Source organism: Drosophila erecta, unplaced genomic scaffold (assembly GCF_003286155.1).
Source record: "Drosophila erecta strain 14021-0224.00,06,07 unplaced genomic scaffold, DereRS2 tig00000021-arrow-pilon, whole genome shotgun sequence".
NCBI classification, from domain to species: Eukaryota; Metazoa; Arthropoda; class Insecta; order Diptera; family Drosophilidae; genus Drosophila; species Drosophila erecta.
The window spans coordinates 21,260,801-21,286,494 of record NW_020825198.1 but is presented as its reverse complement, the minus strand read 5'-3'; the positions used below and the strand labels follow the sequence as shown (position 1 = coordinate 21,286,494).

Below are 25,694 nucleotides of genomic sequence, written 5' to 3'. Positions count from 1 at the left end.
GTACGGCCCATCCAATGGTATATTTAATTCCCAAAATTGAAACAAAAAGGGTCTTTGTTTTTTAAACCACATTCAATGTAAATATGTATTTGCTGTTTATGGTATAGACTTGACGTCTGCTTGAATATAACGCTGTTTAGTAGCTAGTTTACATCCATCCCGTGATATATGCATGCGTCGGATTCTTTATCTTTGCTGTAGTAGCCAGTATATAGTATATGTTCAACTTGTTCAACTGCCTTTGATTATTTCCAACATCTTTGCCTGGGCGCGCTATTCAAATTATTTTCGAATGGGTTTATGCTTGGGCTTACACTGGCGTAATTAGTAATAATTAACTTAATTGCGTAGGTATTCATTAGTGGGGAATGTAAACGATTTCCTGGGGCCTCGAGAGGACCGAAAACTTAACGATAGTCCATAACACTTAACAATTAGGAGTAAATCAATAGAACTAATAGTAGGTAAATTGAGTGATTGTTCCTCATTAATTGGAATTGTAGCATCCCGAGATCTCCTCTGGATGTTTTAGGTAGGTTTATATTCTCCAAGCAGTACATTCCTCAGAGAAATCCAACGGCGTGTTGGATAAATCTCAATGTTGCATGATTTTGCTGCGTTCCGTCGGCTCTCTCGTTAAAGTAATTTATGCAGTTGTATATGGATATTTGTATGTATATATACATATATATATATATTATTCAATATTTATGCATCGGGCCTACTGATGCCGCAATGCCAATGGCCTGCCCTATAAAAATTATGCGTATCGCGTCCCGTTCCGCCCCGAAATCCCCATTTACATACAAAACATGCCGAGTACTCTACCTTCCCTCTAGGGTCTTACAAAATTGGTGCAATCTTATCGAGTGTCTTTGTGTGATTTTCTTTTTGTCGTTTTGGGTTTTGTTTCAATAAATGCAGAATTCGACTCTGCCCCATCAAACTTATCCTTCTGTATCCTTTCGAGTGCCCCACTTCCCATCTGAACTGACTGCGGGCTTATTGTTTCCTTTGTGCGCGGGATCGGGAGGATATGGCTCTTCTGTCATCCGCAAGTTGGCCAATTACAATTACATGTTCCTGCATTGGGCGCAAACCGAGCGCGCTTTTGTATTGTCACGCACAAAATCATGCACATTGAACTTTCCATCATCGCCGTGCTCGTAGCCGCGGCTCTTCAGTTGCCTGCAAATGAGAATGAAACCATTAGAGGGTTGGCTGGACACTTTCAAGGATTCCACAGTGGTGACATGGTGACATGAGCTAGGTATCCACTTATCTGCTAAAAGAGCCATTGGATCTGCACTAAACTTAAAACAGAGTATATTATGGATACAAGTATTACAAATGAAACAAAAAACTGTCAAACAAATCGAACGAATATTCTAAAGTTTTGTTTTTTTTTATTTCAGCTGCGATTAGTTGTAATGACTCAAATTAAAAAACTAAGAGCTTGGCTATAAATCTTAGTACCTTAATATTTGAATGCCAGTGTTTTTTATGATTGCAGGAATAACAATTAACATTTTATCCATATAAACATACACAGCTAACGTCTTTGCTGGTTTGCCGTAAAATTTTAATAAATCAATATCCTTTTTAATATACCCGCCCAATTGGAAATGAATCCAATTTAGAAAGCAGTTGCAAGGCACAACTCACCTGGCCACCGCTGTGAAGGACAGCTCCACATTGAGTCCCGTCTTGGCCGAGGTCTCCATGAAGGGCACGTTGTGCTCCCGCCCCAAACGCTCCCCATCCTCCCGCTTCACCTGTCGCTCGCTGCCGCTGCAGTCGGCCTTGTTACCTTGGGAACGAAGCGAAGAGTGGATTCGATTCGAAACTGGTAAGTTGATTAAGCCCAATCAAGCCCTTTAGCCCGATCTCTCACCTATTAAAACGATGACCACGTCCTCCTGCGCGTATTCCCGGATCTCGCCCAGCCAGGCGCGTATGTTGTCGTAGGTGGTCTTGTTGGTCACGTCGTACAGCAGCAGCAGAGCTTCGGTTGAAAAATGTAATTAGGTCTCAATATGCAGGCAAAGTGCAACCGAAAAAGGTATAGTAATATGATACACAATAAAATAAATAAAATTATACATATACATATATTCAAACTTGCACCTAATCAAACTATTACATTTATTTCAATAATTTTTTTTTGGTTCTTACTAAACTCTTGCTAAAGGACCGAATTTCCGTTTGTAGCAAAATTATACCTTTAAAATACATTTATATTATTAGAAATAATAAATAATACCTGTTGCATATATGTAAAATATGCACGAGAAAATGTTTTTTGGTTTTTGTTTTTTCGGCAATTTTACGAATCAAGATTTGAATTTATCGGAAAATCTTAAAGTTCTTTGAATAAAAAGGGAGAAGTTTATTTTTTTATAAAGAGCGACTGAGCATTGGGGTTTAGGGCTGTGTGTTTTCCCACAATTGCTTTGATTACAGTCCTCAAATGGACCGGAATATTCTAAATAATGAAAATATTAAGTTAGGGACTTAAAATGACTTTAAAAATAAAATATTGCAGTCATCTACAAAATGAAGTATTAGACGTGTAATCTGTATAAAACATATTTTATGTATTTTTTGGCGATTTTCGCTTGCAAAAGTCGTGGGTAGCTCACCATGCGCGTCGCGATAATAGGCGTGGGTAACGCTCCGGAATCGCTCCTGGCCGGCTGTGTCCCAGATTTGCAGCTTGACGCGCGTTCCATCGACGACCACCACTTTGTTCTGTTGGTATTTTTATAATTGAGCGTTATTTAATTAATTTATTTATTTATTCTATATATGGCAAACACGAAACAGGGCCGTGGAAATGCAATTGGTATGTAAAATGCAATTAATTTACGAAACGCTCATGCACAAAAACAGTGCCACCGAACTACAAATACGAGGGGAGTAAAATGCTTGCAGAGGAGGGGGATATCGTTGCGTATGCTTAATAAATATCACTTATGCGCAGCGTGGTCTCCACGCAGACTTCACATGCAGACTTCTTAGAAGTACAGGAGAACGAGGTCGAGGGAATATTCATAAGGACGGCAGGCGACTTCCATGATGAAAGCCAAAAGGTCGAAGAAGCCGGCGCAGTGATGGGCCACCCCTTCTTCCGTTTTCCTTTTATCCGAATAATGAGCAGCAGACGTTGCGGGTTCGTCCGGCCATTGGCATTACGATGGCCCCATGTCGTCCCTTCACTAACTACTTAGACAGTCAGTCAATACCATAAAAGTGTACAAGCCAAGGAATACACAAAAAATCAGACAGAAAATACACGGCATACAGCAAAAGGTTCCAGTACACGGGGTGAATGATTTTAACGTGAATGTGTGGCATATGCTTTGATTTGATTTCTATTTCTGAGAAAGTAACAAGACTAAAAAGATGAGCCAGGAATTTCTGGCCATCAATTTCTCATGAAGCGCCACAAAGTTGTATATATATAATACACTTCGTTTCACTTCATTTCAAAAGAATGTCTATTTTAATGATAGTAAGAAGTGTGTGGTGTTATTTCTTTCTTTGTCATAACTAAAAATGTGTTGTATTGATAAGAAACTCAGGGAAACTTAAAATGCTACTTAAATATTAGTATATATTTAACTGTTGCTTTAACCTACATCCTAAACAAATAGCAAACAAATTTCTAGGAAAAGTATATTCGGGTTCATACAATTAAAAAATATGAAAATACATAAATGAATGGTTACACATATCATGCAACACTCAAATGGATAACTTTTCCTACATCTAGGGAGATCAAACATTTAATTATCCATAAATTGGCAGGCAGTACAATATTCGTTTACTTTATACTTCGGCCAAGAATCAGCCAAGTTGAAAAATCAACATGAACAACTCCCCAGCGAATTAAATTTCAGCTCAATCCCCAGTGCCCCACTTGGAAACCGGTGAGGTGGGTGTGAGTGACTCAATGAGGAGGTGGTGCTTCCCCGAGGCCACAGTTAGACAATGGCAGAGTCGACATATTTAATATAGGAAACATGGCAACAATTTAAAGTCAAGGAAACGCCAAACGCATGGGGCACTTGTAAAATTCCCCGGTCAGAGACAAATAGTAGCGGAAGGAGAAAAAGATAGTGGGAGATAGGTAACACGGGTAGCCTAATAAATTTATGAGCCATGAACCACAGAGCAAAGAGGATGTATGGAAGATTACAGACTGGGGCAAAGGAAATGCCTCTGGCCAGGATAGCAAAGCCCCTAAATGTTAAACCGCGCACAATAATAAGCACACTGAAATCAACAACATCCAGTTAAATACGCCGAGGGAGAGCAAACAGCAAACACACACACAGACACGGGCAAGACATCTACAAGTCCTTTTCAAGTTCACATGCTTCTTAATAAATAGTCCCCCAAGGATCTTTATCTCTATCAACAGAGTAGGAAGTTGGGCTTGAACAAGAACTAAACGTAAAAGGACAACCGCAGGCGACTACAAAATCATGAAACAACAGCCCGTAGACGGGTCAGCGAAAGAGACAGAAGCAAGCGGGTAGAAGGAGACAGACTCAGGCGGGGTGGAAAGAGACAGACAGAGGTAAAAATCGCATTCAGAACCTTGACAACTGTTGAGAGGACTCAGCGATTGATGAAAAGAAGGAGTCAGCAAGAGTGGCACACAGAAAGAAGTGGTTGTGGTGGTATTATAAATGATAAAAAACATTAAAATTGATAATATTATTGCAGAGTCTTAAACTTGTCCGATTTCTTTTACAGTAAACTGCTGAACAATAGAATAGTATAACAGTTTTTAGCGATATAAACTGTTGCGATGTAAAGCGAGTGCTGTAGCAAGCAGAAATTGCGTCACTAGATCCTGCATGCCTAATCTCAGCTCTTGAGTCCTTGATTTTTATACGGACAGACAAACGGACAACCGAATATGACGATCATTTTAGCTTTTCAACTCAAGAGCAACGGGTAGATTTACCAATTAAAATACGAGATACTTGCAATAACAAATTATGACGGTTTTAAGGAACCCTTGTTGAATATAAAATATTTCAAAATTTCAGGAAGTTAAATAACTAGCTTATTTATTTATTACATCTGATGTATTGAATACAAATGCTTTAGCTTGTGTACCCAATGATGGACAAGTTAAATAGATAGATAAATGATGTGATTTAGTAGACAGACAAGTCAGGGAGATGAATAAACTGAACTGAGAGGAAGAGAAAAGAGTTATGTAGAAGGAACACCAATGATAGGAACAATATCGACAACAACATCAACAATAACGACAAAAACATTAACAACAAGAAGGATAATGACATTGACAACAATATATGTATACAGCAAGGGGGAACTGAACCGGCAAACACACAGAGACTTGAACAGAATGGAAAAGAACAAACGGGGTAATAAAGCGCTTACCCTAAAATCAATGCCAACCGTGCTGAGGAAATAGCTCGGCACATAGCGACCATCGCGGAAACGGATCAAAAGTGAGGTCTTGCCCACTCCCGAATCGCCCAGCATAATGACCTATTTTTCGGATGGGCCGAAGAAAGCCAAGAAAAGCCAAAGAAAACCATGTGATACGTAAATTGTTATGTACATTGAGGCGCTTCGATTTTTCACAAAATAATTTATGCCGCACCCTACTGTTTCCCGCTAAAATTCATTCATTAAATATGAACTGCTTCTGAATTTTACATGCTAGTCGGGAGAGCTGAATACACTCAGTTTCGGGATATCCTTACCCCAGGACATTTCCCCCGCACAACCTATTCAGTTTACCATCAAAATCCTTTTAAAGGTTACTGCTGATAGCTGGTGTTGACTCGACTAAAATACGCAAAGTATGTTTGGTTTTGCAAACATGCAATTGCTGACTTTCAAGGGCAACCTCAGGTGCTAGCTGGCACAAATGTTACATAAAACAGTGAGAGAACCAACCCACATACTCAAATAAATAACAATACAAAGAAAGGAAAATTAACAAATCAAGATTAATAAATTAGTAATATAAGTATAACGTTTTATGAGTGTTTCTATTTGCCTTGACTTTAGTATCTGCGCTATTATGAATTTATGGCTTTTGATGTGCCATCCAGCTTCCCCCCTTCAACAATCAACTTTCAACGAACGAGTCAAGTAAATTCACTTTTATGCAGCTCCTGTTATATATTTTTCACTTCCCCGACTTGGTTGGCATTTGGACGACGGGAAGTCGCCACTCGGAGTCCTATCATAATTCCCCGGAATTATTCTAATCAACAGCTGCTGCAGTTCTACGGAAGAAAATGTCGCAAAAAACCTTGGATTGGCTCTCCAAGTTTCTGCTCGTCCCTGGTCCCTGGGCATTTAATTTCCTTTGTCACTGTGCACTTTATTGAATTTTATGACTTTATTTTTGGCTGCTTATGTAAATCACATTGTAAACCAGGCCAAAAGCCGATCAGGGGCGGCAACGAATAAAGGAGGCTCGTAAAAGTCGCAGGCAGTCAAACAAAAAGGTATACTATATAAATCAAATTGCGGCCTCACGACGCAGTTACTAGGTGAGGTAACTCGTCAAGTTGAAAAAAATACACCTAATAAAGTACATATATTTTATTTTTTCTTCAGAACGCCTTTGTTGTCGCCTTTTGGAAAATGCAAATTGCCAGTTGACAAGCTGAAGTAAAAAGGGGATTTTTCATTGCGCAACTTTTTTTGAAGTTTCTTAAGAAACGAGTGAGAAGTGTAATGTATTATTGTTGGCAAATAAAGAAATATTTTACTTACAACTTATATGGAAACAAAAATAAACAACTGTTGTCCGGAAAATTGGTGGGAACTTTTAAGCTGCCTTCTTTAAATAATACTCTTTAAAATATCTGCTTACGTTTACACTAACTTTTATCTCACTTACTTCCTTCCTACGCTGTTAACTATTAACTGTTATTATTCCCCATTTTCCCAGTCTTATTCACCTTGCCCATGATATCGAATTCGTCTTCCTCCTCCGGCGCCTTGCTCGATGAAATCATGCGGATGAGTGCTCGTCCCGCGTTCTTGCAGAGCGCGGCGCTGGCCGCCTCGCTTCCCGGTCCCGGAGCCACTGGAGCAGGTGCAGCAGATGGCCTGGCCACCGCAGGTCCCGATCCTCCACCTGCAGCTCCTCCTCCGGAATCCAAAAGTGGCTGTTGCTCCGCCGCGCCGGCCAATCGCACGCTATTCAATCGGGCCATGAAACCATTGCCAGACGGCAGATGATGCGATTGGGATTGCGATTGCAACTGCGATGTCTGTGGAGCCTGATCACGGAATATGGAGGCAGAGGTCATGTATTCCGGCAGCAGAGGCTGCTGGGAGATGGACTGCTGGCGCTGGTGGACAATCACGCTGGGTCGTCTCTTCGGATAGCCATCGTCGTCCGAATCGTCCGAGGCAATGCCATTGATCTTGTCCAGCGTCTTGGGTGGCAGCTGGCCGGGTGTAATGTGCTGCCAGGTGGGCTTGACCAGGGACTCCCGACGAGTGGGGGATCCACTGGCCAACGGCGAGGGGGTGGCCAACGCAATGGAGGGCTTGCGGGAGCCCGATGGACTAGCGATGGAATCACTCCGATATCTTGTCTGCTGCCGACGCATCTTCTTGAAACCTCCTTACTTCCTGCTGATTGGCCTGATTCTATATTTAACACACGCACATAAATCAATAATCTCGACTCGGATGTCGGCGCTGTCCTCATTATTGATGGGCAGAAAACAGCAACCCCAGGAGGAAGTAACCCAAAACTAAAGTTTGTTTAGGTCTCAGATACACACACACACACAGACTTTCATAATTACACGCAGTCGGCTTCGCAAAGTCATTTAAACTCATTAAAAGCATAAACAAGATGGGAACTTTCATTATCGTACGGGTGTGTACAGATAATACATGAATTTTTCGACATAAAACAATAAACGACCAGATGCAAATTGGATGTAATTTCCACGCTTTCTCTTTTTTGGCGAAATGAAATGAAAACCGAAACCCACAAATGCTCCGGGGCCACAAAACAACAACTGTCGTTGACAACAGTGGTGAAAGTGGGCGGATACAAATGAAATGGTGGGTGGTGGGCGGTGGGCGGTGTTTGGTTGCGGTTGCTGTCGCTAAATCAACAGTTGGCAAGCAAACCGCAAGGCCACCAAAAGCGAAAGCAGAAGCAAAATCAGCGAACCGAAGCTGTGGCTAACTAAATTTTCGGTAATTATGCATTGGCTCGTCCTGCAGGAGAAAGTTGGTGGAGTGGGGGGGCGGTGTCAAAGGTTAGTATAGGTCCAACTCTGGGATTAACTACTGTTCATTTGTAACCACGAACTGCCAAGGCGGCTGTATAATTAAGTGATTACAAACAGCTCGTATATATTGTTTATATTCATAGCATACTTTTTGGGGCGGAAAAGAGTTGAGTTGGTTAGGTGGCGTTCACTGCTCTATTTTTCTATTTTTTTTTTATTGCAAGATAAGAAAACTTTAAGCATAAATGTAGACATAAGATATAGTGTTGAAAATAAAAATTTGAAGTGCTTATTGCTCACATATTTAAGAATACAAAGAAAACCCTGCTTACGTTTCCTAAAACGCAGATGATAAAATCGCAAATAAACATCTAGAAGCTTTTTATTGAATCTAAATCAATAATTTCAATAATACACAACGCATAAATTTCGCACCCAACCGAATACATAAACTAGAAATCATATTCCATCCACCCAAAATTGCTGAACTCCTATTTACTTTGATGGCTTTGGGGTTGCTGCTGGCAGCAAAGCAAAACTCATCCAAACTTTAATTTAATTCGCAGCTCAACAAATGGCCAAATGCCAATACATAAATCAATATGGTTGTTGGCCTTTCAATTTCAATTTTCAGAGAAAACCCTTTCGATTTGCCTGATTTGGGGTGGGATTGAGCCATTCGAAGCTGGTTTATCGAAGTTAAGGGAGCTGTAGATCCCGGAGAATTCAGCCGTCCGACCCACGCCCACTGCCACCTGTCGTTATTTCGTTACCTTCTCCTTAAAGCGTTCTTTTATTTTCGGCCTTCGATGTGGGAGTTAAATACAGGTCAGCGGTAGCGAACACGTGCGAATTGTTAACGGCTTTTCTGAGCGCAGTTAAAACGGAGCAAAGTGCTCTAGATGGAATGGCAATGAAATCGGTTAGCACAGGGACAAATTTTATAAATTTAAGGAAAATTGATATTAAAAGAGTCTTATATATTTGTGTGTATATCTTCACACGACTTTTAAAAAACCACTAGGCACATTTTGTGATTAATCTAAAAAAAATGCGAGTACTTTAAAATATTCCAAAAATACTTGAAATAATGAACAAATGAATTCAAAAACATTTCGCCATTGAAATCGGATAGGCTTTTAGCCAAGGACAAACGTTTAATTTTACCAATTACGAAAACATTCCTAGCAACGCACGCAAATTGAGACCTTTAATTATGCCCGAATTAAATGTAGCTCTATATAGACATTTTTGTGGCCATGGGCATTTCGTTTGCCCTTATGCAAATATGACAAATGATATTCAAAAAGTTGACCCTTTTTCACCCATCTAACCCGGCTCGCGGGTCAATGAGGTGTCAATCCATGAAACAACCTTTCCAACGGCCATCGAGCAATTTTCTTAAATCAACTTAAAACGCAGTACCTTGTAACAAAAGTTTTTAATTGGGTTGTCGCAGCTTTCGCCCCAGCTGATGCTTTTCTTTCTATCTCTTATCCTGCAGATTGAAATAATGCGGTTAGTAAATGGAACTTAATTTTAATACAAATTCTACAACTTTTTCAAATTAACTTGACTCTTAAAATGTAAATAATACTTTTAAGCTAATGATTCCCTTATGCACTTCCATTTCTTTCTATTCCAATCAAAGGACTGATTGGAAGACATTGTTTTTCCAGTGTATCCCATCGCTGTAGGTGACAACAACCAAAAAGCGGAGAGACAAAAAAGGAAAAGCGAAATTTCCTTTCCCGGAGTACACAAAATTTGTTCAAAGTTAAAAGTTAAGCAGCATTTTTCAGTTCCTTTCATAAATTGGTCGGGCAGAATGGGAAGTTCCCGTTCCCGTTCCCGTTCGCTTTCACGTTCACGTTCCCATTTGCAGCTTGCTGTGTAATCACACAAAGCGAAAGGAGAAAGCGGCTTGTCCGCTGGGGAGAAAGTGGAGGAATAGCCACCGTGACGGTTCATTGCACAGCCGCCGAAGCCACCGAAGCTCCCACGCAGCTCAGAATGCTCATGTAAGCATGTAAGTATGTACGAGTATGTCCTGCCCACGCATACACACGCACAACAGCACACAACCACGGGGAAACCAGAAACACAGATGTAAGGCGCCCTGACTTACATTCAATTTAGCGTTCAATCACGCCGCTTAAACGACAACAAGCAGCAGACAGAAGCGCCAGACAATAGTTTCCTGATTGCACGGATAGCTTTAAGGAAATGACGAGTCAGATGGATGGTCTGGATCCCACGCAAAGGGACATACAGTTGGGCTCGAGCTGGTAGTCATTTCCCAATAAATAAATGTATAAATAAAGTTGGAACAGAAAAAGATGTACATGTTAATCTTCGACAGGGAGTAAGTATAAATGTACTTCAATACTATCAAATCAAATAAAGTACATTAACCATTGTATTACCCAGATGCTGAATTTCATTGAATTTTCATTGACAATACAAAACAAAGTTTTGGTATGACAAGCTGAAAGAAAGTTACCTTTGGTAAGTCGAAGTAATAATACATTAAAAAGAACTTATGTGTACAGAGTAGGAATCACGAAACTATAATTTCTTCTCTATTGTTTAAGTTTCTTTCGGCTCCTTATGACATTTAAATTAAAACAACTTATGTTTTCCACAAAGAACACTTTCTGAACACTTTGTATCCATTTATTGTTCGGTTATACCTATGACAGTTATGTGACACCGCGCCGTTCCGAATTATGTAATAGTGCAATAGCAAAAGGACTTTTGGAAAAGTTATATGCAGATAGCTTTAAAGCTAAGAAAAAATTTCGCGTAAAATCGGACGGACGGACAGAACGACAGATGACTCTCTCAACAACAAACTTTTATGAACTTAATATGAAGTTTCTGCCATTTACATTTAGTTTTCGGCATTGAGTGAAAGAAAATGATATCAATCCAACTTGAAAATGATTTAAGAAGTCGACTAATTGGCTCGAGACTTTATTAAAGGCTTTATTATACTGCTAACTTCCGTAGAACTACTCACTTTTGCAGGCCAATTCACAGGAAAAAAGGCGAAATGCATGCGCGTGGAGCGGTTTCATAAAACTTTCAAGCCAGCCACACAACAATTTAGTTGCAGTGCATATTAGTGGTCCTTCAGAGCGGAGGGACAAAGATGGAGGTCCCTTTGGAGGAGGAGCACTCGCCGCCCAGGAGATTTGTGCTTGTAATCGGCTTAAACGACGATTCAAGTGACTTCCACCCCAAGGGGCGGCCCCAGGAAATTTCGAAACGACAAGAAACAGGACACCTGTGGCAGTGAAAGAAAAGTTTTGGGGGCTTCCTAGACGATTTCTCCTTATTTGTATTGCGAAAGGCGACGTTGCTCTCTCTGAACAATATTTAAAAGGAAAAGCCACTTAAAAAAGCACGTAAGTTCCAGCTAAATAGAAACTAATATAAATTCGCTGTTAGGAAAGCTGATTTCAATGGAAAATCATCACCTTGGCCCTCGGCACTTTTGTGTTCATCCGCAATTATTGACTCTCACATAATTAATGCGCATTTGAATGAAACCCGAGTCCGAGTAAACAACAATGGAATCTGGGTAAAATGTGATAGACATCAGGTTCGGGGATAAATTGGCTTACATTCAATTGCTCTGATCAAATTCCGATTAAATTAGACAATAAGCCAGTGGCAAATGAATCGAGAGTTCTACAAAATAATTTACAGATAAATTTTCATTTAATCGAATTATCAGAATTATTCCAAAAATGGCCACAACGACCTAATAAAATGTGTTAGGTCTTTAAAAATAAATTTACATATTTGCCAAACAGTATTTTAATAATAGCAAGTAAGGTAAACACTAATTGTTTGCCCCTTTAAGCTTCGAAATCGATAAACACAAAATTCCATGATAATTATTTCTGCCTAATTGTTTAGGGGTTTCCAGTACCATAACTATTTGAAATATTTAAGTTGTTGGTATTGACAAACATCAAGGATTTGCATAGATTATTCTTAAGCCTAACAAATAAATATTGTATCATATTTACTCATAACTAATACTTGTGCCCGACCACTGAACATTACTATTAAATATTTCCAGTCAATTTGTTCATTTGAATTTTCTTGCCCCATTGGAAGAGACGTATGTGCAATTTATAACCAATTGCACACATTTAATTAAACATTTATATTCTGTCAATACCGACATCATTCCGATGAATCCTTTTTGGTGAATGCTTCGAACAGATTAACCAATTAGAAGGAAACCGAAATACCGAAATTCCCAAATCCGCTTAACGCCACAAAAGCCGAAAAAATGTGGGTTACAAACATCTTTCGCTGCCCTTGAATTATTGAGTACCAAGCGAAAGCCAGTCTACCATAATTGTTTTCATTTATTTATAACTCGCGCAGCCCTTGTCAAATCACGCAGACACCACAAAACAGCACACACACTCGCGCAGGATGGTAAAAGGATTAAATTAAGAATTAATTAATAGGTAATAAATAAGAACTGCTGCTTAAATGCAAGTGCTTACTAAATGTCTACGAAATGCAGTAAGTCTTTAATGAGCGCGCCTCCAAAAGTCAATCACAAACCAGCACTTCACTCTACTTTGCTCGAAAACTCGCGACCGAGTGTATTTTCGGCTGCAGCTGCTGGCTCAGCCTTCCACCTGCTGGGAAACTCGGAAAAGCTGCGAGGGATGCGAAGGATGCGAAGGATGCGAAGGATGCGCGACCGATGCTTATCGGGGCACACAGCTAGACTGACTGGCGGGCCCAGGAGAAAACCATCGTCGCATCAGTCCCAATCCCTCGCAGCAGCCGAGTCCTTCGGCTCCGCTTCGATTTCAGTTCGAGTTGCAGTTCGTGTGGCTTCGGTTGCTCGGCATTGGCTTTGAATCAGGAGCAGCAGCAACCCTGGCCTAGAAACGTTGAGGCTTGAGGGGAACGGAACGGGGTTTTGGAAGATTTCAGGACTCAGGTGTCTGGTCGATAGGGTGCTCCGTTTCTTGCCAGAATGTTCTGCTTACTTCCAGGCCAATGCTGCTACTTCAATGCTTTGCTCAGGGCCAAAAGTTTCGGGGCCAGCTACTTTCGATGGGGAAATCAACAGGTAATCCCTAAATGAAATGTAATAGCTTGGATAGAACATTTCAATTGAACTCATAAGGAACACATACAAATAATTGCGAAAATAATAGTAAATAAATATAATACAAAATAATAAATAATAATAAACTAATATTTATTATCTATTGATACTTATTGATATATATCATTACATCATTATGTATATAATGTTCCGATGCCTAAAACATTTAATACGTTTAAGTAGTTTCTGAACCAGTGGCCCACCCTGATGGAGAAAGGCTTGTGCCTGGGAAAAGCGGCTTAGCAGGAGGAAAATCAGCAGCAGCAGCATCCAAGGCAACTGAAAAGCGTTGCACTTGAACTTCACTGGCGGCCATTGCGGTGGCTGTCTGTCTGTGTCTGTGTCTGTATCTGTGTCTGTGTGAGTGCTTGCGCCTGTGTGTGGGCGTCAGCGTGAGTGAGTGTGTATCTGTGTGTGGTGCTGACTGTGGTGAGTGAAAGTGAAAGGCAACAGCAACAGGTCGCGCGAGTGTGTGAGAGAGCGCTGCACACACAGCCACACACAGGCAGCCATCAATGTCAGCACAACAACGTGGAAAAGGTCGAACGCAGCGATTTATATTTACCGTGCGGGAAAAAATCAATTTGGGGGATTTCAGCATGCCCGCCAAAAATAGAAAATCTCCGGCGATTACCCGAACAATATGTTGCCTATTTAGCGGAGTAAAAAGCGCACTGCGAGAAAGGTTTCACATTTGTCCTTGTCATTTTGAAATTATTTGTTACTTGTCTCTCTACTGCCACCTATAAATAAATATATGTACATGGCAATACTAAAATAATAATAATAAAATAAAGCCATTCAGGGAAAGTTAAAAAAGACACTCTGTTATGCGATATCCTCCAGTGCCCCGAAGGCAAGGACTTGTACTACCAAAAGCAGCTGGGCAGCTAGGCAGCTGTTCCCCAATTAGGTACACACAGCAGGCCAATGCACACAGACATACTCTTAATACATAGCGAGCCCATTCGAATGTGCGTCAGTACATGGGCGGGGGTCAGGGCGGCTGGCTAAGGGGCGGGGTCAGGCTACTGTGCGGGTTTCATGCAGCAGGCAGCGCTACGGATTCGCCCCAATCGCAAGTTTAAGCTAAGCGTGTTCAGCAACTCTGCAACTCGAACCAACATCTGTCAACATGTGAGAACTACATTCTGTATTTAAGGTTGCACATCATTTCTAAGTTCATGGGTTAGGCCACCAGCAATACGAGGTACATAGTGTACTTTTACTGGGCACAATGCACTTTACAGAGTAAATGTTGTGGTTTTACCAAGAAAATAGTACAAATTGTAATCCTTGGCTCGAGTTACAGGGGATGGGCTTAGAGTAGTTTCCACATACAAATTGTGGTACTGCAATATTCAAAACTCACCGTCAGCGCGATGCCCACTGTGGCGGAAAAGGAACCCAGTCGGAACTCGCCCGTATTGTATTTGACCAGGAATGAGGTCTTTCCCACGCCCGAATCCCCCAGCAGGATCGTCTTGTGGTTGACCGTATCATCGAAGGGCTGCTGATAGGCGGTGGACGGGGCTGGGTGCATGTCCACTTCATCGTAGCGATACGATCGCCATCCATCGTTATAGTCATCGTCATAGTCATCCGTTCCGTACGCATACATCTGCATTGCCTCGCGGGAGGGACGATAGCCAGGATATCCGGTGGCAGAACGCTGGACGGGCGCCATGATGGCATCGTCGTGGTAGTGATGGCTTCCTGTCAAGCTCTGCTGGCTGTGGTGGTGGTGGTGGTGGTGTTGATGGTGGTTGGATGGTTGGTGGTGGGAGGGTTGGTGGTGGTGCGAAGGATTGTGATGGTGTTGCAGCTGTGTCGTTGTCGTTGTTATCGAGGCGGAGACAGAGGCCGGCGCTGCGGGGGGATTGTAACAGCCATCGCCGAAGGGCCGGCGACGCAACTCCTCGATCCTCGCCTGGGTGGTCTTCGCATCCTCGAAGACATCGTCGCTCATGCTGCTCGCGTCGTCGGGATGCGCTGATCCCGCCGGCGTTCCTCCTGCCCCTGGACCACCTTCACCGCCTCCCGTTGCCACCGCTGTGCTGGCCATTGGATTCGATTTGATTGGATTGTGTCTTGGCTAAAAGCTGCGCTGAAGCTATTATCCTGAGCTTTCACTTAAGGCTTTCTCATTGATTTAGCTTTGAATTGTGTCAAATTATCAGGGAGCTCTCTTCTGACGATTTGGATGACCTCTTTTGCGGCGTTTCCTTCTCTTTTCTTTTTCGGAACTCTGTTTCGAATTCAAGCAAAGGATAACGGATACTTGTGTTAGCATTCCACTATCCTGTTTGCGTTCATTTATGGCCGTTTCGTTTAATCCACTGGTTACCAAAATAACCGAAGGTTTTCCTTGTTTAGCTGTTTCTCTCTTTCGTTACTTTCTCTGCGGTTTTGACACTCGGCATTTCTTCTCCCAAAAGAACTGACTAGCTTTTATCACCTCTCACAGTTTTGACGTTTTCCTTGAGCTTTCTCTCATCGGCGTTTCCGTGCTTTCTCTTTATGACTTTGACATTTACCGTTGTCCGTCGCTGTCGCCGTCGACGTCGCTGCCGTCCGGTTGTGTGGCACGTTTTACTGAATGAATCCGCTTTTCGAGGCTTTCGGTTGGGGGATGGGGTGGGTTGCCGTTGCTATTATTATTTCCTATATGCTACAAGCTTAATATTTTCGCCAGCCTTATCAGTTGGCCAGTTTTCCTAATCGCTATTCGTTAGATTTCCGTTCCGTACAATTGAACTAGGTATTGGTTTTTCCCCTTTGTTGTTTGGTTGCTTGGTGTTTTGTTTAAAGCCACTAATTAGTATTTTATCTATGTAAATTGTAGCTAGCTAAACATATTGACTAATATTTTATAGGTTATGCTCTAATTGGTGCTGTTTTCACTATGAATTAAATATTAATTTATTTATACGATTTGCAACGATTTGCTTGGTGTTTTTCTTTATGTTTTGGTTAAAGCTTTTGATTAATTTCTCTTTTCATCGTTAAATGTGAAGACTCTCCATGCGTTCCGCGTCCCTCATCGAAAATATTGCGATTGATTTTAATGGAATGGGTGTTATTTCAGTTGTTGGTCTTGGTGTTGTTGTTATTTCACTATCACAGCATAAATAAAATAATGTCATCGTCGTTGCCGCCCCCGCCACGCGAACCCTCGGCCAACATACAACTGGCATAAAATATCTGCAGTCGGCCACTTCCTTTCACATCCTTCCTGAGCTTTTGGCGCTCTCGTGCTTTCGCTCTCTCGCAATCTCTCTCCCCTTATGGATTTGCCATTTGAGGAGTTCGAAGAGGGTAACTAGTTCACTTGCTATCAAGTTAATTATCAAACCTAATTGAATCGGAATATGGGGCAAAGTATATGTGTCAGTTTGTGATACGATAATAGAAGTAGAGCAAAGGAAAATGTAGGCTGCATACTCGTACAGCGCAGCTCTCTGCATGCTGGAGTTGCTGTGAGCCACCACTTTACTGTACGCAGCTCCTTGACTTTTATGAATATATTTGGAAGTCGTTTTTAGTCTTGTTTTTCAAATGTTTTTAAGGCAGTAGCTTGTTCAACACATCTGTTTCTCTGCTCTAAGCTTATTTGACCGGACTTATCTGAGTCTATAGCTTCCGAGTAATATTGAGCAGTGGGGATCGGAAATCCGAGATCTAAGCAGGCTTTCATCATCAGAAGTCATTTGGCTGGATGCCTTTCTATTAAGTGCAATTGCAAACGGTTGTTCATCTCACTGTCGCATTAACTCTGTGAGTTCAATCAAGTCGTATGCACAGATACGATCCAAATATAGCACTGTATGGGTTATAAGCATTTTTAGATCAATAATTCTTGAAAGAAGGACATTTAACAAATCAGGACCCATTTAACAAATTTACAAGGGGAGCGAACATGTAATGAAGAGTGGATCCTCCGATTCCGAAAGCAACTGAATGATTGCGCTAGCGAATCCCAAAGTGGTAGATCTTCTGGACTTACGGTGGTGAGTTTCCCAATGTCTGAGAACGGGACAGATTTCAGGTCTACCAGTTAGTGGGGAAAGGTTGAGAGGCGTTTTAGGTCTAACCAGGTGAGAATGGTTTGTGAGGCCCTTTCAGGTCTACCAAGGTGAGAGCGGTTTAGAGGCCTTTGAGTTCTACCAAAATAAGAATGGTAGGAGAGGTCGTTTAGGTCTACCAAGGTGAGAATTGTTTGAGAGGCCTTTTAGCTCTTCCAAAATGAGAATGGTTTTAGAGTTCGTTTAGGTCTGCCAAGGTGAGAATTGTTTGAGAGGCCGTTCAGGTCTATCAAAGTGAGAAGAGTTGGAGAGGCCGTTCAGGTCTGCCCAATTGAGAATGGTTTTGAGAGGCCTTTTAGGTCTACCAATTAATGAGACGCATGTTTACCTTTCACTCTTTTTGAAACATTCAGCTTTAAAAATGTTATCGCATGACAGGAAGTCGTATCATCTGTGATTTATTGACCATTTATTGCAATCTTCTAAAGTAGTGGAGTTATTCGGAATAGTTTTTGGTGTTTCTATAGATGTTACTTAAATATATAAGTATACCGCAAGTTTACCGCAAAGATAAAGTCTACCATGTGTATTTCGGCATATCCTTAGAAATTGCCAGACATACGACCAAATCAATAAAAAATTTATAACTTTTTAAAAAGTGTGTGCTTTGCACCCTTGGCAGTTTGTGGCTGTTATTGTAGGCGTGGCCAAAATGTTTTTGAAGTTTCGATAGAAAAGTGTGAGCGCTGCAGTATTTTGCGGTTTGTGGGCGTTAGAGTGGGCGTGCTCAAAAAGTTTTTGACAAATCAATAGAAATTTACAAGGCGCCAATACACAACATCATCATAATTCGCACGTAAATAAATACAAAATGCCAAAAAAATTCATACTATAATTATACATAATATTTAAAATTTAAAAACGCATAATTATCAGAGTTTTTTAGTATTTTTCTTAATAAGGGTTCGTGACACAGCTGCATGTTAAGATATCAACCTAATTCGGTATGGCACGGTCACTCTGCGCGACCAACACTATCGATTGTTGAAATAAAAATAATCGAGTCCGACGACTATCGACGTACGCAGAATTGTAAACCAGAAGTTAATTGCAAATAATACGAATAATAAAACGCTCCGCGAAGATTATTAATTAAAAATGACTGGTCGTGGCAAGGGGGGTAAGGGGAAGTTGGGGCGCGACAACGCGACCGACGATCAAGTCGATTTAGTGTACGCGGCTGAGAAAATCATCCAAAAGCGCGTTAAGAAGGTGAGCTGAGCGTAAACAAATGCGAAAAAGGCGACCAAAACGAGATGCTCCGCTGAAAATGCCAAACGCAATATGCGCAGCACACGCAGGATACATGTATAGTCCACAAGGTCACATGTCCTTCGACATTTTTTGGGCAGAGGACATCTGCTGCTGCAACCACCATTTGCACGCTGCATGTGTGTGTGTGTGTGTGTGTGTGCGTAGTGCGTGTGTGTGTATGTGAGGCGCGTTTTTGTTTCGCTGGGTGGAAAATCAATTAGTTGTCTAAGAAAATGCAATCCACCCACACTCCTTCCCTTATTCGATTTTCCAGGGTGTCGTGGAGTACCGCGTAAAGTGGAAGGGCTGGAACCAGCGCTACAACACCTGGGAACCGGAGGTAAACATCCTGGACCGCCGCCTCATTGATATCTACGAACAAACGAACAAATCCTCCGGAACTCCCTCCAAGCGAGGCATAAAGAAAAAGGAAAAGGAACCCGATCCGGAGCCGGAATCCGAGGAGGATGAGTACACGTTCACCGGAGACGATGTGGACACCCATCAAGCCACCACCTCAACGGCTACCCACGATAAGGAGTCGAAAAAGGAGAAGAAGCACCATCACCACCATCATCACCACCACATCAAGTCCGAACGCAACAGTGGACGGCGCTCGGAATCTCCGCTGACCCACCACCATCATCACCACCACCACGAGTCCAAGCGTCAGCGCATGGATCACAGCTCCTCCTCGAACAGCAGCTTTACGCACAACTCATTTGTCCCCGAGCCGGACAGCAATTCCTCCAGTTCCGAGGATCAGCCACTGATTGGCACCAAACGCAAAGCCGAGGTGCTCAAGGAATCAGGCAAGATTGGAGTGACGATTAAGACCTCGCCAGATGGCCCCACAATTAAGCCTCAGGCCAGCCAGCAGCTAAATCCCATCCAGCAGCAGCCCTTCCAGGATCAGCAGCAAGCGGAAAAGATTGCCAGCGAGGCAGCAACGCCACTGAAATCTGAGCTGCAGGCCACCCCATTGGCCACAGAAGCCATAAACACAACGCCCGCAGAATCTGGAGCCGAGGAAGAAGAAGTAGCAAACGAGGAAGGCAACCAACAGGCGCCACAGGTTCCTTCCGAGAACAATAACATACCAAAACCGTGCAACAACCTGGCCATCAACCAGAAACAGCCGCTTACTCCTCTTTCGCCGCGTGCCCTGCCGCCGCGCTTCTGGCTGCCGGCCAAATGCAACATATCCAACCGGGTGGTGATCACAGATGTCACCGTAAACCTAGAGACCGTCACCATACGAGAGTGCAAAACGGAGCGGGGTTTTTTTCGGGAGCGCGACATGAAGGGTGATTCGTCGCCAGTAGCTTGAGCTTCGACCCAAACAAATGTCGGGAAAACGAAACGGAAAACTGATACAATTGTAAATAGACAAACCAAAATGCGGGAAAGTTGAGAGGGGAATTATCCAGAGAAATCCACACTAAATGTTGCTAAGCATTTTCTCTTTAGGACCTAATTTATTTATTGTATTTATTTTTAGCGTAGGTTTTAGTTTGTTGTTTTATTACAATGTTTAATGTGCAAGAGTAGTTCGAGCACGCGCAAGTCGAACATTTACTAAATGCCTTTATATATACACATACAACTTCGATAATTCGTTTATCAGCTTTCAAATAATTGAATATTTTCCTATTTAAATTTAAACTTCTATTCTTTTTTCTGCAAATCGCACTTTAAGATCTGGCTGTCATTTAGTGAATGGGCGAATTGATGCGACTGCTTAACTTGCCAATGCAATAGATTGTAAAACCAGCATCGTAGATAAGTAGGTATGTACATGCTACATATGTTTATTTACCACATATTGTATATTTTTTATAACACTTTGAATCTGATTGAGAACAACACAAGACACTCAAATGCTAAGAAAACTCCATGCGAAACAGAAGCAATTGTTGATTACGCTTACAAATATATACAATAGAAGATGCATATATTCGAGTAGTCACCACGGTTGCCAAGTTGGCTATCCCAATGTTGTAATTGTTTAATATTATATTTCCTCGCGCCGACTGATTTTACAAAAGAGAGCCCCAAAAACTTATATACATATGTAGATTTAAAAATATTTTTAGAATTTAGCTAACCACAACCTCTACGTAATATTTATTTTAACTTGTTCTATTAACAGTCATTCAAGGCTCAAGTGCTGACTTTATGGGTTCAGAGCGGTGCAGTGCACAGATAATTCCAAATCGAGCCCATAGACTTATTACTTAAACCCTATGATTATTACACTATTTTTTCACGCTTTGCAAAAGAAAACTCCGTGGGAATTGCGGGGAATTTACAAACTCTTATCTATTCCTCATGGTTTCCGAGCGTGTTTTCATTTGTCTTAGCTTTTTATTGGCCAGTTTTAGTTACGGCGTAAATTCCACACAAATAAGCAACTCAAAGCGTATATTTTGAAGTTTTTAATATAGTGTTTAACTTTAATGTTATTGCCGGTATCGATTGTAAATAATAAATTAAATAGAAACAACCAAATTTCCATTGCTGGGTATTGTCTTCTCGTACTACTGAGATTAATTTTCATCTAATATCTAGTCAATATCATCTGCGTCGTGTGAAATTAATCATTAAGAGTAAGGTATACCAATCCGCTAGTTTGTACACTGGTCTCTACGCCGAGGTCCATGTAAAGTCGGTCTCATAAGGGCCGGTACCTATTGATGAAGGAATTGATGATGGACGCCACCTTCTCTGGCTCGTTAAGATGGACATGGTGCGTCCCTTCAACCTCGTGGAATTCAAACAGAGGATTCTTCTGCAGTTCCGCTAACACTTCATCGAAGTACTCCTTGCGTTCGTAGTAGGGAGCTTGCAGGGCCTTGATAAACAGATGCGGGCACTTAATTCTGCGCGCCATCTCCATTGGCACCTCCTGGTGCAAAGTGTAAAATAGCGATGACTTCAGTCGGTTGTCGCGGGAGAAGTAATACTTGTGCGGCTCGTGGGTTGATGGTTTGCAGTTCCGCTGCAGCAGATACTTGCAGGCCTCCAGTGAGACGGACTTATTGGAACCCTCGTGCAGCCGGGTTACCAATTGATCCCAGTCATAGGCGGGCGGCTCAGAACCACTCTTAAGACGTCGTTCCAGCTTCAGGGTGGACTCAATTCGTTCGGACAGCGAATCCACAATGCTCCGAGCACTTCGAACTGGAGGCTTCAGCACATCCAGACCCACGAACAGATCAACTTTGTCGGGAAACAGAGCACTGAAGACAAACCCATTGATGGAGCTCATCGAGTGGGCCATTATGGAGATCTTGTCCCAGTTGTACTCTTCCATTAGCCGGCGAATGACCAGCACGAGGTCGATGGAGTGGTAGGAAGTGCCAGGTGGCAGCCAGGAGGACAACCCATGGCCCGGAGCATCGATACTTAAGAAGGAGAGGTGGGACGGCAGGAGAGGAGCTAAGGTATCGAAGGTGCCGGCATTATCCTGCCAACCATGCATGCCAACAATCGGTCGTACGTGCTTGGGTCCATACCATTTGCCCGATATGTGTCCCCATGGAACTGGTATGCTGATTTCATCGAACTGCGAAGAGAAATCCAAGGTTATTATTAAATGAAAACCAAAACGATTCTACTACCCACATGTTTGTTGAGGATTTTGAAAGGTTTTGTGGGTCCACTGCTGGAGCTTCTGACATTTGGCAGCAATTTTAGCATGCGGAGACCTCTGGACACCTTCATTTCAAGGTAAGGTAATTTCCTACTTCCTCTGAGTAATAACACGTTCTTCTTCCTCGATCAGTATAATGATACTGATGTTCTGTCTTTGATTTCACCACATATGGATGGTTGGCGGCGATGCCAGGTGAACTTTGATCTTGATACGTAATATTTGAGAAAACTATGTTTCAGCAAGGTTTTTAATCTTGTCATTCGCTGGCGGCTGCTGTCAACGGACAACACTAGTCCAACAGTTTGGTATGTTTTACAACACTAAATCTTCGTTTATATGAAGAAAATTCGAGAACTTAGATGAAATACATAAGCTAATTGTAAGTATTAAATTGTTATCACATATGTCAGCAAATGCTGATGATATTAGTCTAATTTCCTTCCACCATGCACTAGTTAAAATTAGTTTAACTATTAGAAATAATATGTAAGCTTCGTGCTATGTCTGCCGCATAAACGTTGCCACCAATGGGCAAGTCTAGTGAACAGCTGTAGTTAGTGTTTATTTTTCGTTCGCTCGCGGTTTTCACCTGTTTGTAGGGCGCATAATTGGTAATTAAATTAGTCCAATGAAATAAATGCTGTATAAACTAGGAAGGAGCACGGACATATAAAAACCCTGCAATTAAATCTGTGACCCAACGTGACAACGTGAGTTATGATTCACTAAGGCGATCACCTTGACCTTTGACTCTAATGAGGCGCCGGCATCGATTCGGATATTTTTTCTGATTTCTTTTTAATGTTTACTTTAGCATTTTCTATGAATGTTTCCCCGCCTGCTTGCGATAACTAATCGCCCTGCTAATCTCCACAGGTCGTTACTGATAAGCGCCGAAATCGGCTAAACTTTGGAATTGGAGCTCATTTGCTTTTTGGGCACTTTAGAGCGCAGAAATGGACTCGGAAGACAATTCAAATGGCGGAAGCATTACAGGCAGTGATCTTGGCCAGCGATATCGGCATGCAGGCGACTTAACTGGCGAAGCCCCAACCAGACCGGTAAGTGTACTTTGAACCACTTCGCTGCATTTTCGTAGACTTCCAGGGTTTAAATACTGTTTTCCCGGGCAGTATTCTAAAAAATACGTACAGATATATTCTTTATCAACGTTGATAAAGCTCCGTATGTACATATGTATGTATCTGACTGAACTCTTAAATATTCCTCAAACTGAATGTTGCCTATATGCAGGTGTCATCCAGATTCTGTAGTTTTGTATATGCATCTGTATTGTGGAAATGGTTGATGACTCCGTAAATATCTCTTAGGATCGACGTTTCTAAAAATAAAACAATATGCAACTTAAACAGTGATAAAGCGATACAGATATTGATTCGTTTTTTGTATTTTTTAAAAACCTTTGTCCCTTAGTTCGCCGAGATCAGCATTACGGTTCCATGGGGACACATATCCGGAAAGTGGTACGGTCCGCAGAATGTCCAACCGATTTTGGGACTCCACGGGTGGCAGGATAATGCGGGAACGTATGATCGCCTAATGCCACTATTGTCGCCGGACGTGGCTTTCCTCTCGATCGATCTTCCTGGCCACGGGCTATCATCCAGATTGCCTGATGGCTGTTACTACAACTCCGTGGATAATTTGTATGTGATCCGCCTGATCATGAAGCAGTACAAGTGGGAGAAGGTGTCCCTGATAGGACACTCAATGTCGGCCATTATTTGCTTTGTTTTCGCCGCAGTCTTCCCGGACAAGGTGGACATGATTGTTGGGATTGATGCCCTAAAACCTCATCAACGTCCGTATCCGTCGGTCATTAGGACCATGGAAACCCGTTTGGATGAGTTCTTGCGCGAAGACGAAAGGAACCGGAGTAAGAACGAGCCGCCGAGCTACACCTACGATGAACTTATTGAGAGGGTCTATATCGGCACCTTCCATTCGGTGAACAAGGAGCACTGCAAGCATTTAATGGCTCGCAACATTGGCAAGTCGGAGAAGTACCCGGATAAGTACTTCTTCTGCCGCGATCGGCGTCTCAAGTTTTACAATTACGCCATTGGGTCCCAGGAGCTGTGTGTGGAAATGGCCAATCGGATCACATGTCCTTACTTGTTCATCAAGGCCGCCCAGTCCTCGTATTTCGAGGAAAAGAAGTATTACGACGAAGTGCTGGATGTGCTGTTAAAGAAGCCAAACTTTGAGTACCTGGAGGTTAATGGCTCGCACCATGTGCACATGAACGATCCAGAGGCCATTATTACGCCGGTCAACAACTTTATCCAGCGCTTCGGACCGGCGGCAGCGGCTGCATCCCGACAGAAGGCCAAGGAGGCGAAGGAGAGCAAGCTTTAGGCCAATACAGTGGTAAATAGAGCTTATTTATTGTTGTACAGATTGAACAGGTTTTTATACTTAATTGTTTATGCTATGTGATCGCGGCAGAAGACTCGACTTTGCTATAAATATATAATGTACATAAGCCGAGAGGTTTTTCGAGTCCGATTAATGGGGAAGTCGTGAAGGATACCAGGAAACTGGTTATGTGGAAGCTTACCCTTTTGTAAAGCGCCCATAGTGTAGATTTCAAAACTTTATTATTTTGTAACTCTCCGACATCAATAATTTTTGCTTTTTAAATGGGTATTATAATGAAGAGCTTACAATATGAAATATAAATATTTTTTATTCAAAAACCTTTATCTATTAATTTCTTAGTTGACATAATTATAACAGAAAGCCCTTTAAATAATACGAATATAATATAATGTTTCTACCTAATATTCAGTAAGCAGCGTCTGTGCGTTCATTGTAAATATTCCCATATAATTGGGCCTATATATTTTTTGTAGTGCCCATTTACAAAAGTAACTTGTCTTCAGATCGCTGGCAGATGACCTACATATTCTTCACGAGTAGAATCCAAAGAGCGAAAGTGTTAATAACCCGCAAACCAGTTTCCCAAATCCCAGCCGGCTGTTGCATCATTTTCTAGACTCTTTCTTGGCAACATGATCGTTTTCAGTTGTCGGTGTCCACTCTGGAGGTCATTCTCGGTTGGATTTACATGGAAACGATTGTTTACTAGATGTATATTTTCAAAAATAACTCAACGAGGCAACAGGGAAAAGAAGCCAAGTAAGTGGATGGCCATGCAGCTTCCACATTTGTCTGCGCTCATGTTCGTCTGGCGTTGCTTCTGCTGAATTTTTTCTTTTGCCTTGGTTAGTTCCTGGGTCTAGTTTGCAGTGTGA

General features: G+C 42.0%; 4 protein-coding genes across 10 annotated transcripts; 2 read left to right on the top strand and 2 right to left on the bottom strand.

The window, feature by feature from the left end:
- Nucleotides 1–72: 72 nt before the first annotated feature.
- LOC6543623 (ras-related protein Rab-26) lies at nucleotides 73–16,650 on the bottom strand. 4 transcript variants are annotated; one of them, XM_026977598.1, is made up of 7 exons: nucleotides 14,792–15,421; nucleotides 6,969–7,668; nucleotides 5,425–5,535; nucleotides 2,643–2,751; nucleotides 1,895–2,005; nucleotides 1,666–1,810; nucleotides 73–1,188 (listed from the first exon to the last, which is right to left on the bottom strand). In XM_026977598.1, the coding sequence occupies exons 2-7, from the start codon at nucleotides 7,626–7,628 to the stop codon at nucleotides 1,074–1,076; spliced, it is 1,251 nt and encodes a 416-aa protein (XP_026833399.1). In that variant the 5' UTR covers nucleotides 7,629–7,668; nucleotides 14,792–15,421; the 3' UTR covers nucleotides 73–1,073. The 4 variants fall into 4 exon arrangements, with proteins under 4 accessions (XP_026833399.1, XP_015014138.1, XP_015014140.1 ...); XM_015158652.2 differs by lacking the exon at nucleotides 14,792–15,421 and adding an exon at nucleotides 12,800–13,038; XM_015158654.2 differs by lacking the exons at nucleotides 5,425–5,535; nucleotides 14,792–15,421 and adding an exon at nucleotides 12,800–13,038.
- A 1,812-nt stretch (nucleotides 16,651–18,462) lies between these two features.
- Nucleotides 18,463–21,261, top strand: LOC6543620 (polycomb group protein Pc). Its single transcript, XM_001973570.3, has 2 exons — nucleotides 18,463–18,716; nucleotides 19,033–21,261. Exons 1-2 carry the CDS (start codon nucleotides 18,603–18,605, stop codon nucleotides 20,086–20,088), a joined length of 1,170 nt encoding a protein of 389 aa, XP_001973606.1. The 5' UTR covers nucleotides 18,463–18,602; the 3' UTR covers nucleotides 20,089–21,261.
- LOC6543619 (probable serine hydrolase) lies at nucleotides 21,182–22,742 on the bottom strand. The gene is made up of 2 exons (XM_001973569.3): nucleotides 22,386–22,742; nucleotides 21,182–22,326 (listed from the first exon to the last, which is right to left on the bottom strand). The coding sequence occupies exons 1-2, from the start codon at nucleotides 22,482–22,484 to the stop codon at nucleotides 21,433–21,435; spliced, it is 993 nt and encodes a 330-aa protein (XP_001973605.1). The 5' UTR covers nucleotides 22,485–22,742; the 3' UTR covers nucleotides 21,182–21,432.
- Nucleotides 22,705–24,945, top strand: LOC6543602 (probable serine hydrolase). 4 transcript variants are annotated; one of them, XM_026978029.1, is made up of 3 exons: nucleotides 22,705–22,795; nucleotides 23,293–23,477; nucleotides 23,851–24,945. In XM_026978029.1, the coding sequence occupies exons 2-3, from the start codon at nucleotides 23,373–23,375 to the stop codon at nucleotides 24,793–24,795; spliced, it is 1,050 nt and encodes a 349-aa protein (XP_026833830.1). In that variant the 5' UTR covers nucleotides 22,705–22,795; nucleotides 23,293–23,372; the 3' UTR covers nucleotides 24,796–24,945. The 4 variants fall into 4 exon arrangements, with proteins under 4 accessions (XP_026833830.1, XP_001973604.1, XP_026833828.1 ...); XM_001973568.3 differs by lacking the exon at nucleotides 22,705–22,795 and adding an exon at nucleotides 22,802–23,027; XM_026978027.1 differs by lacking the exon at nucleotides 22,705–22,795 and adding an exon at nucleotides 22,802–23,126.
- The last annotated feature ends 749 nt before the right edge of the window (nucleotides 24,946–25,694 follow it).

Coding starts and splice junctions, on each gene's coding strand:
- LOC6543619 (XM_001973569.3), bottom strand. CDS start 22,484: ATGAAGGTGTCCAGAGGTCTCCGCATGCTAAAATTGCTGCCAAATGTC. Junction 22,327..22,385: donor TCAAAATCCTCAACAAACAT/GTGGGTAGTAGA, acceptor TTCTCTTCGCAG/TTCGATGAAATCAGCATACC.
- LOC6543602 (XM_026978029.1), top strand. CDS start 23,373: ATGGACTCGGAAGACAATTCAAATGGCGGAAGCATTACAGGCAGTGAT. Junction 23,478..23,850: donor GCGAAGCCCCAACCAGACCG/GTAAGTGTACTT, acceptor TTTGTCCCTTAG/TTCGCCGAGATCAGCATTAC.
- LOC6543623 (XM_026977598.1), bottom strand. CDS start 7,628: ATGCGTCGGCAGCAGACAAGATATCGGAGTGATTCCATCGCTAGTCCA. Junction 2,752..5,424: donor CGGTTGGCATTGATTTTAGG/GTAAGCGCTTTA, acceptor AAATACCAACAG/AACAAAGTGGTGGTCGTCGA. Junction 2,006..2,642: donor CTATTATCGCGACGCGCATG/GTGAGCTACCCA, acceptor TTTCAACCGAAG/CTCTGCTGCTGCTGTACGAC.
- LOC6543620 (XM_001973570.3), top strand. CDS start 18,603: ATGACTGGTCGTGGCAAGGGGGGTAAGGGGAAGTTGGGGCGCGACAAC. Junction 18,717..19,032: donor TCCAAAAGCGCGTTAAGAAG/GTGAGCTGAGCG, acceptor TCGATTTTCCAG/GGTGTCGTGGAGTACCGCGT.